Raw genomic sequence first — 16,133 nt, forward strand, 5'->3', positions numbered from 1 at the left:
AGCTAGTCCAGAGCAATAATGATTGGTCTATTGTTCAAAATGAAATTAGGACTCCAGAAGCATTTAAAACTGACCAGTGATTTCTGTAGTAGCCTCACCTCTCAGGGACTGGCTTTGGCACATATTTTTGAAATAGGTAGGTTAATCTCTTTTTGGCAATTTATACCTACATTATGAAAGTATGATAGATTATTCCTCAAGGTTTAATGCATCTGCTAAATACTAAAACCCTGTCTGATACAAAGTAAGAGAAATGTAAGCTTTCAGTTTTCAAAGAGACTTGCAAAATTTACTTGAATAAAAATTATAAGGTCCATACTCCCACAGACTCTGGGCAAGGTAATTTTGGGAATCCAATTTTTCTTGGTGATGAATTATAAAAAATAGAGGGTTGGTTATGTATATGCTTAATTTCATATATGTATGTGAATATATAAATATACACACATATCCATATATATATACAAACACACTGAATGCACATAAAAACATAGATTAAAAGAAATGAGAGCAGCCCCTTCCTAGCACCACCTTACTACAAGTATGGCAGCGCTGTCAGACATTTATTCAAGGGACTTTATGACTCAGCTGTCGTAATCCAGCAGAGCTCATACTTTAAATAGGAAGCTTCAGGTGCAAAACATGTATTGTATAAATGAATTCCAAATACATTCCTTTTTTTTTTTTGTCCTTAAAAAAACAGCAACATTAGATGACCAAGAAAACTGAGATTCATAGACCAGCCATAGTGCATGCCAAAATTCCTTTTCAGAAGGAATTTTACTATGCATTCAGTATTATGAGTTCATCATAAAAAATCTGCACGCAGCAAATGATTACGGTATCCTACGCTGGACTGTGAATACATATTAAATGAACACTCAGAATTCAATTACATCTTAACAGGTTCATTCCCATACTTGCTTTAAATGGAAAGAATGGCAGCTCAGCTACTTTTCTCATCTAGTTATAATTTTGCTTTTTCAAAGTATCGCACAACACTTCTTCAACACAGCTATTTCACCCTCACACAGTGTCACTAAGCAGCACTTTCCTGGTGATGTGAACTATGATTTACTCTAGACCTAATTCTGCATGCACGGACCGCAAGTCTTACTGAACCAAATGGGAGCTGCAGTGCTCCAAGTTTCAGATGTCCTAGGTGATTTGTAGTCTAGCTAGAACTGATAGCAAATTTCCCACTAAATTAAAAAAGGGGCAGAATTGGATGCTGGGTTGCACCACTGCTGCAGCCTTGCATGGCTTAGTGGAACCCATTTGGCATTTTCACCACAAAAATTCACTACAGGCAACTCCCACAATGCCAAAAGCACAGGAAAATCAACATATAAAAACCACATCAAAATCTGTATTTGAACCCAGAGAAGAAAACCTTGTAAATTCAGTTTCAGTGTCAACTCCATCCTATGGCCCTGCTTCCTTGCTCCTCTATCGCTTTTGTGTGTGACCCTGGAGCACATCCGGATGTTCTTACCTAGCCCCAGTTCACAGCGACTGCTGCACACCTTCACTTGACCTGTAATGCATGAGATGACTCTCTGCTCTGAAAAATCCTTGCCATATACACAAGAATACTGGTGGATAAAGAGTGGCGTTTAGCCCTCAGTTTTTAAGGGTAACACGTTGCCAACAGACAACTGTGCAGCCAGCTCCTGTTGGACATAAGCCAGCTTCTCCCCTCGGGTGTCGATGCGTAACTCCTACCAGCATCAGCCAGAGCTCTGAGCGCTTACTGAAAGAAACAAGTTTGGACCTTTTGAGCACTGAGCCCTGTATAATCACTTCAGGGGGCTGTGGATAATATTGTAGCACGGAGAGGAAAACAGGAGATCCCCGAGGCCGCTTGTGGATTGAGAACCAACTCCCCAAACCTCCTGGAGATTCTTTTCATTAGTCATAAGCGCATCGCTGTGGATTAGCTGGTACATGCTAACACCTACACGCGATGCACTGGGCATGGTTTGCAATCAAGAAAAGATTATTTCACTCCAGTATTTATCATGCATGGCTTTAATTTTCAAATTAAAATTTAGATAGACACAGCAAACATTAGAGAAGGTGACAAGGACTTTCACAGTTTTGCCTTTGCGTGTTTCTATTTTAGAGCCATGCTGACTTCCTTTAAATTCCAGAGGGCATGCTTTGTCAACATTTTCCTCTGCTTTCTCAAATCTCCACCTTTCTTCAGCCAAAAAAAGTCTAGAAGCTTCACTGTGTGATCCTCACAATCAAACGCTACCATGGGAATGCTGTTATTGCCATATGACTCCATTGTGACTTTTTTTTGAAGTGTGCTATGCTACATATTTTATTTGTGAGATTCCTGCGACAAGGATCATAGGGGAGCCACATAAAAGGCTTGGAAGTTGCAGATGGCTAAATACTCGGAAAACAAAGAAATACAGAAGCACCGAAGAGCTGTACAAAGGGAAGAAGGCATCAGTCTCTAAATAGGAAGTGAGTATGTCTACTTGTGAGGCAACACCAAAAATCAATCTATTGCAGATTTTTATGTTAGTTTATCATTGCAGCATCACAGGCTGAGGGCACTCTTTCAAAACAGCATTACTTAAAGCACAACTAGAAGTACAGACAGTTCAAGTTTAGTTCCTCAGATTTGGATCGTCTTAAATAAACTGCCATACTTTGTGCTTTACCTGCGGAAATCCAGAAGTGATCTCGTGGAAGCAGGAACTCTCTGATCATTCCAGCTGAGGAAATGGAACTGTGTCACCGTGCGGGTCTCGTTCGTCTGCAGGTTCTTCAAGTAGAAGCTCCTCACTAGGAAATCCTCGCACCAGATGTGCTCAGAAACAAGGTTAACCTACACCACAAAGAACAAACGGGGATCAGCGATTTTGCTTGCAAACTGCATCTTCAGAATTGCAGGTTTGAGATGTCTTGGATGAAGGAAATGCACCAAATTTTATTAGCAAATTGGCCAATGAGGTGAAAATATTTTTTTTTTTTAGCAATTAATGTTGTTGTCAGGAAGGGGTTCGCTGCCACTCCTATTTCATTGAAAACATTAAAAAATTACTGTCAGTTTTAATGTAAAAGAAAAAAAATCACTAAATTGAAACCTGATGCTGTTACATGAATACAAAAGGCACTCCCTCGAAATACATCAGACTGCTGGGTGCTTTCCACACGAAGATGCCCACAAAGCATTGCTCAGGCCACTCTGAGTGATCTTAAAAATCTCACAGGAATTCACATGAGAAGTTAGAAGTCAAATTTTTCACCCACGTAGAAAAATAAGCATAAAAATACAGCTTATTTTCAGAGTTAGTCTTTTTAGAAAGAAAGTTTTTTTTTTTTTTTTTTTTCACATGTTGGTTTAAATGACAATATTTCTTCACATTTTCCTACTCATATTTGGCATTATGTTGTTATTTTCTTCCTCTGGTCAGCTGGACAACTGGAAAAACACGACAGCCATTCTCTGGGTTACACTTCCAGAAAACGGGTGATATGCTATTTTGGGGTAGCAATGCAAAGCAGAAAATAAAAATGTGTATTTATTGTTGTGACTGAGGCAAGAGGTAAAAATAGATAGCATTAATTACTAAAGCTATACAGAGGCTTTTCCACAAACATATGCATATGTCTTTCCTAGGGCAAAATTCACTAGTTCTAAAAATACTAATTTCCTATAAAATATAAATATGCGCTTTTATATTTCAACCACTTGCAAAACCATTTTAAAGACAAAATCATTGTCCTTTTTTTTTCCCTGCACCACTTGGCTTATTATTTACTAGATTTTATCCAGCGCAAACTACCTGGCAATGAAAACGATGCCCAAATTTCCCACAAATCTAAAACTACTCAAAGACACACCGAGGGGATATAAGAGACCTCAACTCGATGTACAGCTCAGATCAGCTGAAACAGCATTTTGCCCCGTATGAAATCGAGCCATACCCTTCCTGTCACGTTTACAACCCGGCGTTTTGTTTAGGTACCTCGTAGATGTGGTAGAGGTTTGACCCTTCGTCTGGCCAATAGTGGTAGCACTGCTTGACTCCGTTTTCCGCGAGGGGTGTCAGCATGACAATAACGACACAGCCGTTCTCCCAGACCATCTGCAGACAAAGAAAGACACCGTGGCCACATTGTGACTGCCTAATTACTGCGTGACATGTATAATTACTGCACTCAGACACACAATCAAAATTTATTCCATTCACAGGAAATTTATTTCATTTTCATTAGACACTTTTACTCTGCAGCTGCTTTCAAATCCCTGAATAAACTGGCACCATATTTTGCAGGCGTCCATGAAATATTAAAGAATTTCCAGCAATTTCAATTTGTGTCTTCTACAAAATCTCTCCTCTTTCTCAGTACTGTGTTCAGCTGCTTTTCTGTCAAACTTTCAGATCCACAAAGGAAATACTGAACAATGCTTGCAAAACACATGGCTATGCGGTGTTTGATAGTAAACACCAAAGGAGCACGGACACACCACTAAGAGCATATTGACCTGCTAAAGTTGCATTTGCCGAAACCCGTTTGTATCTTCAGTTCTGTTTCTCTTTACAGTGTGCCACAAAGCAAAAGCTACAAAACTGCTGCGTTGCTGAAAGAATCATAAAAGTTACACCTGAACAACAAAGACACAATTACAAAAGATTTGTTGCAAATGTGCATTACTTTCTTGCTTTGTCTTTATTCTCCTTTCCTTCCGTCTTTTTCTTTCTTTCTTTCTCTTTTTTTCTCCTTCCTTCCTTCCTTCCTTCCTTCCTTCCTTCCTTCCTTCCTCCCTCCCTCCCTCCCTCCCTCCCTTCCTTCTTTTCTTCTTTTTCTTTCATTCTCTCTCTCTCCCCCACTCCTCTTCCCTCTTTTTACTTTTCCTTTTATTTTATTTTTTTCTCTTTTCCTGGAGCTAGAAGGGAAGTCCAACCCATGCTGCAGACCGTGCACTGTCATAGCACAGGTACAGCAGAAACAGAGGGAAACTCTGTATCTTCACTATCAGCACAATCTCCTAACAATTTAGACTAGCCATGGCACAGGATACAGGAATCCAATGCATCCTCAGCTAAAAGATCTGTGGATGCCTCACACAAACAGCAGAACAAGCAGAGATGCTCTGGTCTGCTGCATCTCCCTTCCAAACACAGGCCATGGCTGAACAAAAAGGCTCCTATGAATTAATACCAAACAGCATAATGACTAAAAACTATTATTATGCTGTACATTGATGTTATATTTGCATACAACTTTCATTGTCTTTTTGCTAGCATATAAAATTACTGAATGAAGAGTAAACTACTCTTTTTGTGAAGGGTTATGTTTATTTCACAGAAATATTTATAAGCAACTGTATTGACATGTAAATTTTGTAAACAAAAAAGGCCTTTGTCTAAACTGTGCAAAGATGAGATGATACATTCAATTCAAGGATTATTTTTTTTAATTACATATCAAATAAAAGGTTTCCTATTCATGGATAATGATGTTGTCTTCTCTTTTAAGAATAGCTTGCATATATAGAAAGAAATAGCATTTTTCTTTTTCTTTTTTTTTTTTCTTTTTCCATTTTGTAACATAATTGAAACAACTTTTAAGAACAGCTTAGAATTATTTAGAGAAATTAATCTAGGGTTTGCACAGAATAGGGCTATTTATAATTTATATAGATAGAACTGGGGAAAGAAATTGTAGTTGGATATAAGGAATAGAAAAACCTCTCTTCTTTTCTTTTTTTCCCTTGAAAAGATTTTTCAAATAAAACTATCTGTAATCTGCCCATCCTCCTGTTAAAAACTGACAATACTGCAAAAACACCAAAAAATGCTATAAATTGATAGATAATTTATTTTTTCAGACAGATGTAGATTTATCATTTGTATCTTTTTTTTGTCTTTGCATTTGTTTTAGACCGCAGCTGGCAACCTTCTTTGTATGTAAGGAAGATGAATTGGTTTTCATTCATTCTATCATAGTTTCACCTTTTTTAGTTAGCAATCAGGCTAAGATCAGAATTCAAAACATGTATCTTACTTTAAAACTAGCCCCACTAAATCAGTACTTTCATCACATAACGATTTAATGTGCCTCTAGAAGGTATAGAAGCTCATTGAAGCCATTACGAAAATGAGGAGAAACACAGTTTTTATGAGTGTAATAAAAATACAATGATCTAGACCATAAACTAATCATCTAGCACTCTGCTTGTGCCACCCAAGTGTAACATTATAAAAGCCCACTCGTTTAGAGAGGAATCCTTACAGTTTGGCAGCCCTGTTCATTGGTTCAAAGATACAGCATTTCATTAGAGAGGGGCTGTCTGCATCTCTGAAGATTTCATTAAGCATAAATCCAAATGAAAGTTAATTTAAACAAACAATTTCAAAGTTACTCCAGGGTATAATATTTCTTTTAGGTCATAGCGCGAAAATGTAGAAGTCCAATCTACTAAATCAAGAAGGCAATACAATGTAGTGGCATCGTCCCTGTTACAAGCAATTGTCACCACATCTCCTGTGCTTACCATTGAGATGGGATCTTTACCAAGACTCACAGGCTGCGACTTGAGGACTACCACTTTTTCTTTGTTTCCCTAATAATTTAAGTATTAGACTGTTGGGATGTTATCTTTATTTCTATCCAAATAAAGCAGAAGAGGGATGAGTCAGAGGCAGTTCACAGTTTTATACTGTGGCCAGTTCATCGCCCCATCTTTAACTTGGTGATGGGTTGAGGAACTACAGCTCCTAACACCCAACACTTCTCTGTGCCCAGTATGCAGACAGGGCTGTGTGCTCAGGAGGTGGCCCCAGCCAGTGTGTCTCCATACTGGAGGAGCAGGTAGCAGAGCCTCAGTCTGCACAGCACCAGTACAGCTTCTGGGGAAGTGCCTTTGCTTACCAAAGTGACAATTCAGCTGGGCTCAGAGAAGAAAGGAGGAGGTTCAGACACAAATTCACAATAATCCACATAATTCTGAATTTTGTATGCTTCCACAATTGAAAGTAAGCTACTGTATATGATATAAAAATAAAGAGAAAGTAAGGTCCTCTGGGCAGAGGCTTTTCTTTTTAGGTATTTGTTGCGGAGCCCATCAAAATTAAGCCTTAGGATCTAAGCGTTAACTACTGTTAGGCAAATAACCATATAAAACTAAACTTTTCTAGATCACTTTACATAGGCAGCTTCATGCTTGTAATTTATGGCAATACTTGGAGGAAAAGAACGTTGAATGGAATCTTCTGAATAAAAGTGATAAAGTCTGAGTTATGCATAAGAGCTAACTACAGAGCTCTGCTGTGCATGCTTTGCGGAAAAGGGAAGACTGTATAATTGTGTGACATGTCTACCTTCAGCCTATATGCCATGTTAATTATCTTTAATGAGGTTCTGCTGTATGCATCATTCTCAAAACATTCCTTAGACAAGAATAACACCATCCCTTTCCATTTATTGCAAATTAAAGGCTGAATCCTGCAACCCAAAGATGAGCAGTGCATTTGACATCCGCAGGATTCCCTGTTGATGAAACCCACCACATGGAGAGACCTCATGCTGTGGCTATTGAGCATGCCAGTCCCATACAAAGGACTTCTGCATTGGGAAGAATTAAATTTAGTATAAATTGCTTGTAAAGGAGCACAGAACTGTTTTTTTCAAATAAGGAGAAAAATCAAGTCACAAATAGAATCAGTGCTACAACTGCCACAAATCCTGTAAAACAAATGTTTTTGAAAGCTTGTATTTACAAATTCTGTTGTTTACTAGCTTGTAAATAAAATAGTTGATATGAATCCTCTCATTTTTGTCAGACACTTGATCATTTTGAAGCTTCTTTTTGTAATTATGGATCCACCCCAAAACCCCTTTTCAGCCATTTGCTTCTTTGTTTTAGTGATAGGGAAATGATAAGATATGTGTTCCAATCAGATGCTGTTCTTTTGACAGGGGCTGGTGGAGAAGTTTCTAAAATGTGATGATTTAAAAGTAGAAAATAACAAGGATAATCGGTTAAATCCAGCCTGTTCACTAAAAATAACAGGCTAATCACACCAGCTGCATTCTGAAAGAGATCTCCAGTAAACTGAAAAATCTACCTTCTCTGCCTTTTAAGCTTCCCAAATAGTTGGTAAATGCAACTGTTTGGAAGAGCAGAAAAACAAACAAAACCCAAATAATTTCTAATGATAAAAAATCAACACAAATAAACACAATTCCTAAAACTACAACAAGTAAGGTATTATCGTTTACAGGATTAGATTATGTACATCCTATTACACACCTCAACTATAATTTATTTCAAGTTCTCCACTGGAAATAGAAAAAGTTGAATTGAGACAGTCAGAAAATGGTATTTTCTAGACTATTTTAAAAATAACCCTCAATGTTTTAATTGGTTTAAAAGAAAAGAGGGGAGCTTTTAATTTAAAAAAATATTTTGGGGGATTTAGAATTTGTATTCCTTGCGATTCCAAAGCAAGCTTTTTGCAAAATATTTTGGCTGACAATAGCTTAGCATTTTGATGTGAAATGGGTCAAATCTGACAAAGTCAGTGTCCGTTTGCAAAGTCACAGGTGTGCCAGAGGACTAAGAAAATCTGTAGTTTTAAAACTTATCTATCAACAATGTATGTTTAATTATAAATTACAGTTAAAAGGACATTTTAAAACATGAAGCAAATGGAAATCATTCCATACGCCGCATGAAAACAGTACTCCATGTTGATGTTACAGAATCACAGTTGAATTCAGGAGCTATGACTCAGAGCTTTCCTCACTCCGGCCAGGAGCGGCCACACTGCAACAGTGATGACTTCAGAGAAGATCGTATATATAAGCAGGTGGCAGTCAGGCTGGCTTCATGCATTACGCTCCTGCTGTTGCAACAACCCTTGTTTGGAAGTCAATGAGGAAGGCAGACTCAAGATGACTGCATGTGTTGCTGTACCTTCTGCTGTCTCTGAGAGACGTGAACTGCTCTTATTCTTCTCAGTAGACTGATAACTCAAGCCTTATTATTAAATAATTTAAATACTCTGTTTAGTATTGCAGTGCTGACAAAACCACGTTAAAGGGGGGCAGTCTCACCAAAACTTCCATAAATTAGCTTTTCACTTTAGTATTGGAGAGGTGGAACTTAAAAATTAGAGGGACAATATTTTTAAAAGGACCACTTCTAAGTACCGTCTCTGACCTGAGCCGTAATTAGAAGTGAGCATGGTAAACGCACACTCGTACACAGAACGCCTATGGAATTCCTAATGCAATATTTATTTCACATGGCTTGATAAGTTACTAGAGCTCTAGGGGCTACTGTTCTATGCCTCTCTCTCCCTTGCTGTTTTTCTTTTATTAAATTAAAATATGCATATTTTACACATTGAATTGCTCTGTTTCTCTTTTCATCTGCTTTTCTTTCTGAAGGTGAAAACTGATTAGACATGCAGGAAGTCCTGTTCCAGGCAAGGAAAATAAAACTTGGGAATCAAGACTGCTTGAAAGCGCTGTGTTCTGCACAGATGAACAAAATGCAGAAAAATAATTTGGTCTGTAAATTAATTTCAGCATTCACAAAACATGGTGGACTGGGAGCACAGACACCAGCAATCAGAGCACAGGAGGGTTTGGTACAGTTGCTCTTACTCAACCCATGAGCTTGGAACACCGATTTTCCAAGGAGACTCATTCAGCTACAGGGACATGGTCTCTTGTCCATGGGGATTTGCCCTTGGAGATCACTGATGACTAATCTTTTTTAACACGGGAAACAATCAACTGTCAGTATTTTGTATTTGTTTTTCTGAATTGCAAAATTGGAAAAGAAAAGCAAATGGTGCCAAACAGACATGCAAAGATTCATCAAGTCCTGAAGTCTGAAATTCAAGAATTGAGTTCTTTACATGCTGGTGTGATCTGGGAGTAAAACGACAGACAAATTTTGAACTGACTCTGACAATATATTGAATATATTGAATATGGGTAGAAAAAAAATTTATAAAATAGTTTTAAATTTAGAAAAGCAGAACTGGGGGCAATGAAAATTAAATGGCAACTGAATTCCGTGGCTCAGATCAGGGCTTTGGTCTTTACTCCTGGGACTCTTTCTGCAATTTACATTTAATAGTCTTGCAATAAAAATAGAAAATAATCAAAGGAGCAGAGATGAGGTCTCACCATGCCCAGCTGGAGGCCTCAGTCACAACAGCGTAAACCTCTGCTGCAGTTGGCAATAGTGTGTCTTTAACAAGAAGAGCGAAGAGTATTCTCAATTTCAAGAATATTTCATGTATTGGTGAGTAGTGAAGGAAAGATGGGGTAATGAAAATCATGTGTTTGATTCAAAACATGTTGGATGAAGCTCTTTTTTGTATCCTGGAAGAGCATCCTACCTTCAAAGGGTCAACACCTGCAGTCTGTCCTCCTGGTGCTGTGATGGAATCAGTGCTGTTCACGTGCGGAACCTGCTCCAAGACCCCAGTCAGACTGGGACCCTCCAGGGGGATTAAGGCATTGGGAGAACTATCTAGCCTGAGCAACAGATCTTTTCAGGTAAAAAGGCTGGGAATTTTCTAGTCCAAACTACAATTGTTGACTGTATTTAATCCGATGGCTTACTGTTGTAGGTCCTTTGAACCCTATTGTTTCTCTGCCAAATAAGGAGAATTGTATTTCTCTGTTCCTTCCACAGAAGTCATATGATGTTCACATACTTTGTTAATTATGTTGGTAATGAACACAGGAAATCACAGAAAGACAACAAATACTTATGTAAATATATATCATATTTGATTTGATTTTCCAGGGAAACTAAGAGGCCACTTGGCAGGAACTGCTTCATCTCTCCCTCTGTTTCACCTACTATGGTAAAATAAAAAATAAAATAATAAAAAAAGTAAGTAGTGAAAGTGCACTTCCCTCCAAGAAAAGGAAGGGCAAATGTTGGTAGATTTTGCAAAAGCAAAGCATAATGTGGGTACTAGCAGTTCTAAAAGGAGAATAAAACTGTTATTTTCCAGAGGGAAAAGCTTATGGACTCCTACAGAAACCTCCATTTTGAGACAATGAACTTTAACAGATACGCAATTTATAAAACCGGCATAATTAAGAACATTTCTTTCGTGTAAGGATAGTTGGCTCTAAATATCCTAACTCCAAGGAACAGTTTCTTGCATATTATCATCCCTAGTCTTCTTAGAATGCTTTAAAAGTTAAGGCATGTACTTCATGTCAAATACTTCATGGAATTATAACCCAGCACATATGGAAAATAATAAAATTTTATGCCTCCAGAATTATCCACAACATGGAACTCCTGCTGCGAAAACTTGTTATAGATCAGAAATGTTCTACATCCTCTTTCTTTTGAATTATGTTCAAAGAGATGTTGAATTTTAATAGTGTTATGTGAAAGAGCTCAGTGAAATCTCACTGAAGCTGCTGGACAAAATCATCACCTTTCAGTCAAGATAAATGCAAGAAACAAGCAAGCTCTTTTATGGAGCTTGATATCTGAAATTACAGAAGTTATCATCAAAAACAAGAGAAATGTGAAGCATGTGGACCCATGGGTTTTTCTAGAAACTGATATGCTTAATGCAGAGAGAGAGGCATTAATCAAGGCAAGATAATTAATCAAGATAAGCAGAAAAAAAACATGTAAAAGGAATAAAGAAATCACCAGCACAGCTCGACAAACTAGCATTGTGATCCTGGTAGAAAAAAAAACTGAAAGAGAGGTTGGGGGTAAAACACTGGGTGAATGAGGTTTGTGAAAAAAAAAAAAAAAAAAGAATTCATTGTCTGTTATTTGATTCTGTCTCTGTTCAAGGAAATAAAACTCTGTACTTTCTTTGTAAATAAAATGGAACTATATCAAAGCAAAACCCTGTCCTGATGATGAATTCTCTTTCCAGCTGAGAAGAAAACAACACACAGACCTGGCAAATTGTTTAACCACTCAGGTAAAAATGGATTAATACCATGTGAGAAGAGGCATCCAGTTTTCAAGAAAGGGAACTGTGAGGTGGAATTCCCACTGAACCAAAATAGAATCAATGAAGGAAGTATCTCTCACAAATAGTAATTGGTAAAAAGAGATGAAAACAAGACCAGATGAAATTAAGAGAAGACCTAAATCAGCTGGAGGCTTTTCAAAATTAATTAAAGTAGTGGCTGGAAAATTTCCAGAGCAGTCTAAGAGATGACATGCAGTCAGAGATGAAATCTCTGCTTGAGCCGCAAACACCGAGTAACCAGACAGATTAGGAAGCCCTGTGGCAAAACAGATCAATGAGGTGACTGACAACACATCTGCTGCAGGCAAGAAAGTTTTCAAAGAAAAAGGTAAGCCAGAAAAGTTGGAACTAACTTGGGGCTTGCTGGCTGATAAAAGCTATGGCAAAGATATAAGGGGCTGGAGAAGAAAACTGGAACAGAGGGGCAGACAACTGTGCAAGTCTGATACCTGGAAATGGCCTTAAAGCATTGTAAAAGCCACAGTAAGACCCATGTCTTTTTCTTTAGCACTATTATTTTTAAAACATAAATAAAGTTCATTTGAAAACCATTTGAAAACGATCCATATACAAGAATTTGGACTATCTCCAGCTCAGAGTGCATCTTTGAAAGAAAAAATTCCAGCAAGCTAATCCTTCTCAGACTAATATTAAAACCCAAATGAACAGAAATGTACAGAAAATGTTGAATCTAATCACCAGCTCTAGTGGCCTAAGTGAGATGGGACTGAGGAACAATACCTGCTGTTCTTCCTCACATTACCAAAAAGTACATAATCTTCCAAGAAGTGATCACTAGTGAGAAGATTGAAACTGGTCCCTCTCCTGTCCCACAGGGGTACTAGGTACGGATCTGTTCATCAGGAGTAAGAATGCTAAACAGGATGAGCTTGGGTAAAGCATCAGCAATGATTTAGGAAAGATCTTTGCCTGGAAGACAGAGAAGACACTATCTTCATTCAGATCCCAGCAACGTGAAAGTAGTAAATGGGAGTTTGATTACTCAGTGTCTAACAGCACTTGCACAAAGATACTGGGCACTGGATCAACATAACTGGTTGTAGATGGGCCTGCCAATAAAAACAGGAAAAAAGACTATCCAAAACTAAATAATCCGTTTGGTCTTAAATAGAGATAATGAATGTGACCACATGATCATGCAGAATACATAGACATGAAGAAGAGCAGGCACTGCAGAACAGTGTTGGAGCTCAGGAACTGGGTTGCTTTTGCATGCAAATAAATTGGAAAAAGAGATCCAGAAGTATCCATAGCCTTATCCCCCTGCCAACATGCCTTTGGTCCATCAGACCAACAAAAATTTGGTCTAAAGTAAAACCCACGAAATAAGTATAATATAGTATGACTGATGGGTGCAGGAATCCAATGCAAATTTAAGGCAAACTACATTTAGAAACTGTGTGTCTGGAATTTAGCATGAAAAGTAGATAGGACAGATCAGGAGCAGTTTGGATTTCATGATGGATATCAGCTGTGCTGTAAATGCCAGGAAAGTTGTTTTACACTTTCATGCTAAAGAAATACTTTCTAGACAAGTGTTTTCCAGAAAACAGCTTGAATTGCTTACAGGAGTGGAAACGATTAAACCTGTTTCTTGCTGGGGTAGCCTTATAGACAAGTTAAAATTGAGTGGATGGTGCCCACCATGCAATTAGGATCTAAGGCTCTGTCTACAAAAAGAGGAAGCTATAGATCTAGTAAATATTGGCAAAGAAGGGTACGCCACACTCCAAGAGTCTCTGTTGGAATTGCTAAGCATGACATTGTGCCTTTAGACAAGGAGCAGCAGATTAATCCCAAGTCTCTGCTCTGGAATCGGTCACTGTTTTTACTATCAGTAGGAAAACTACTTCACTAAGCATACAGAAGGGGAAAAAAGAAGCACAGCTCAGTATCAGCTGGTTCAGAGTGGAGGAGGGAGAGGGAGGAGAACCACTGAGAAGATGTTTCAGGAATGAATAATTGAATTCATACAATCCCTGGTGGCAGCACCACAATGTGTATAAACTACAGAAAACTGTATTCAAGTGAACATCAAAGAATTCTGCCCTGAAAGAAGTTAATACTCTATTCTCCTTAGCAAGTTCAGGTTTCCTTTGCTTTATCTTAAATAGCTACTGTTTGGTGAAAAATGGATACAAACTTTGCTCCTGCATCTGGACAGTAACCACAACAACTGAACCAGCATATTGACATGTGATCTGCAGGAAGTTTAAAAAAACAAAGAAAAGTGGGTCATGGTTGAATCTGACATAGGTAGCTTGTTATGTCAAAGTGACAGACATCATCAAAATAAATGTAAGAAACATGCTTGAATGGAAACCAATAGAAGAACCAGTAAAATAACACATATCAAGTATATCACATTAAGAGTAGACACATAGCCACACTTGGGAAGCAGCTGATATTGCCAAATAGCATCCACGAAGCAGCAGACCTGGTGCCGAGGGAGTAATTTTTACTGGGAGGAGAAATAGCTAAGAGGAGCAAAAGGAAAGTGAAAGAAAATGAAGAAATTCAAGTCACAAATGGCATGAAGAACAGAAGTCAAGATAGACTTTTGACAATGGAGTTGGATGGAAGCAGCTTGGATCACAGAACAAAGAAAAAACTTCTCAGTTGTAGTCATTCTCTGTGCAAATAAGTTGCCTAACTTCAAATTAGAATGGAAGGACGAAATATATCCTTCATACTATGGTGGTATGATTAATTCTGATTTCTGTGTTGGCAGCAATGCTTATGAAAGTTTGTTCTTAAATGCCTCCTTTAAAAGTGAGAACGTACATTTTTTCAACATATAAAGATGCAGCTACAGGTAAAAATATACAAATATGAAAAAATATACAATTAAAAATCTGCTATTACAGAATAGCTAACATGGTATTTGATTTTGCACGTTTAACTTAAAAATATATTTTAAGGTAGCATGCCTGATACAAGGAATGCACTCAGCAAGGGAATAAAAAATCAGTCTTCTCAACTGTGTCTAATTGCCAAATTTTTAAGACAAAAATCACAAGTTACTTGAAAATATAGGCTGGAACAACTGCTCAACTTACTTCAAGCAGAATGCATTTGCACTGCACTTCTAAAAACAAGGCCCAAAATATCTCAGATTGAGCATTTAAATATCCAGACACCCAAAATCAAACAAACTTTTTGAAAATTTATCAGAGAAATGGTAGGAAATTGTGCTATGAAGAGCATATAAAATTGTCTTTAACAGGGCTCAGGTGATAGTTTAAAATCACATACCAAGTGATGCAGATGACAAAATACAACGATTTCAACTGAATGTAAGCTCCTAAAACACAACAGCTTTCCTAAAATTTTTACTTAGATATTCTCTATCTTCTGAACAAAAGTTTCTAAATTCATAATGCAAAACAGAAAATAAAAACATATGCTTGTGTTGTTAATAAGCCCTAGTTAGCTGCAACACTTCCTCCATGAACAGCTTTCATAAGCTTCCAGGCAGACTTTTACACTCACAAAGGAATACCGAATGCAGATACCCATTACACAAACAGACAGCATGTTATGTAGGCACACACTTAGCCTGGTCCTGTGTGTATGTCCAAATCTGAGAGCTGTACGAGCACATAAAAAGACTGTGAGCAAAGTAAACCCATATTTGTGCATCGGTAATAAGTGTTTTTAGCCTTGCAAAAATTTGTGGATCTATTTAACTTTATGCAGCAGGATCTTAACTCAGCACTTATCTCAACTACCTGTGGTAGGGAAAATGCGTAAGAATTTAAGCATTTTGGGGAACTGGAGCATGTGAGAAGTAAATTTTCATGCAAAAATTCACAGCAAACTGTGCTGGGTCCTTTTTGATCTGGAGAATGACAATGAATTCTGACTATGCCCTTAAGAAGGTCAGGTCCTCTAAAATCATCCAGTCCTTGGCAACAGTTTAATTATGGACTCTGGCCTTAAGTTTGGCACTAAAATATGAATACTTTACCCTGAGTTTTTTCTATATAATTTCCAGATAAACTCTTCTTTGACAGGGCTTGTCACATACATAAACTATAGTATCCAAATACTAAATTTTAGGAAAACATTTCAGCAAAGGTTTTTGCAAATATTGAG

General features: G+C 37.7%; 1 protein-coding gene across 1 annotated transcript in view; it reads right to left on the reverse strand.

The window, feature by feature from the left end:
• Nucleotides 1-16,133, reverse strand: part of PTPRN2 (protein tyrosine phosphatase receptor type N2) — a 647,833-nt gene that overhangs the window by 27,179 nt on the left and 604,521 nt on the right. Inside the window, 2 exon segments of the mRNA XM_040547991.1 lie at nt 2,679-2,845; nt 3,990-4,109. Coding sequence (XP_040403925.1) covers nt 2,679-2,845; nt 3,990-4,109 — 287 coding nt within the window.

This window comes from Cygnus olor, chromosome 2 (genome assembly GCF_009769625.2).
Source record: "Cygnus olor isolate bCygOlo1 chromosome 2, bCygOlo1.pri.v2, whole genome shotgun sequence".
In the NCBI taxonomy this organism is placed as follows: domain Eukaryota; kingdom Metazoa; phylum Chordata; class Aves; order Anseriformes; family Anatidae; genus Cygnus; species Cygnus olor.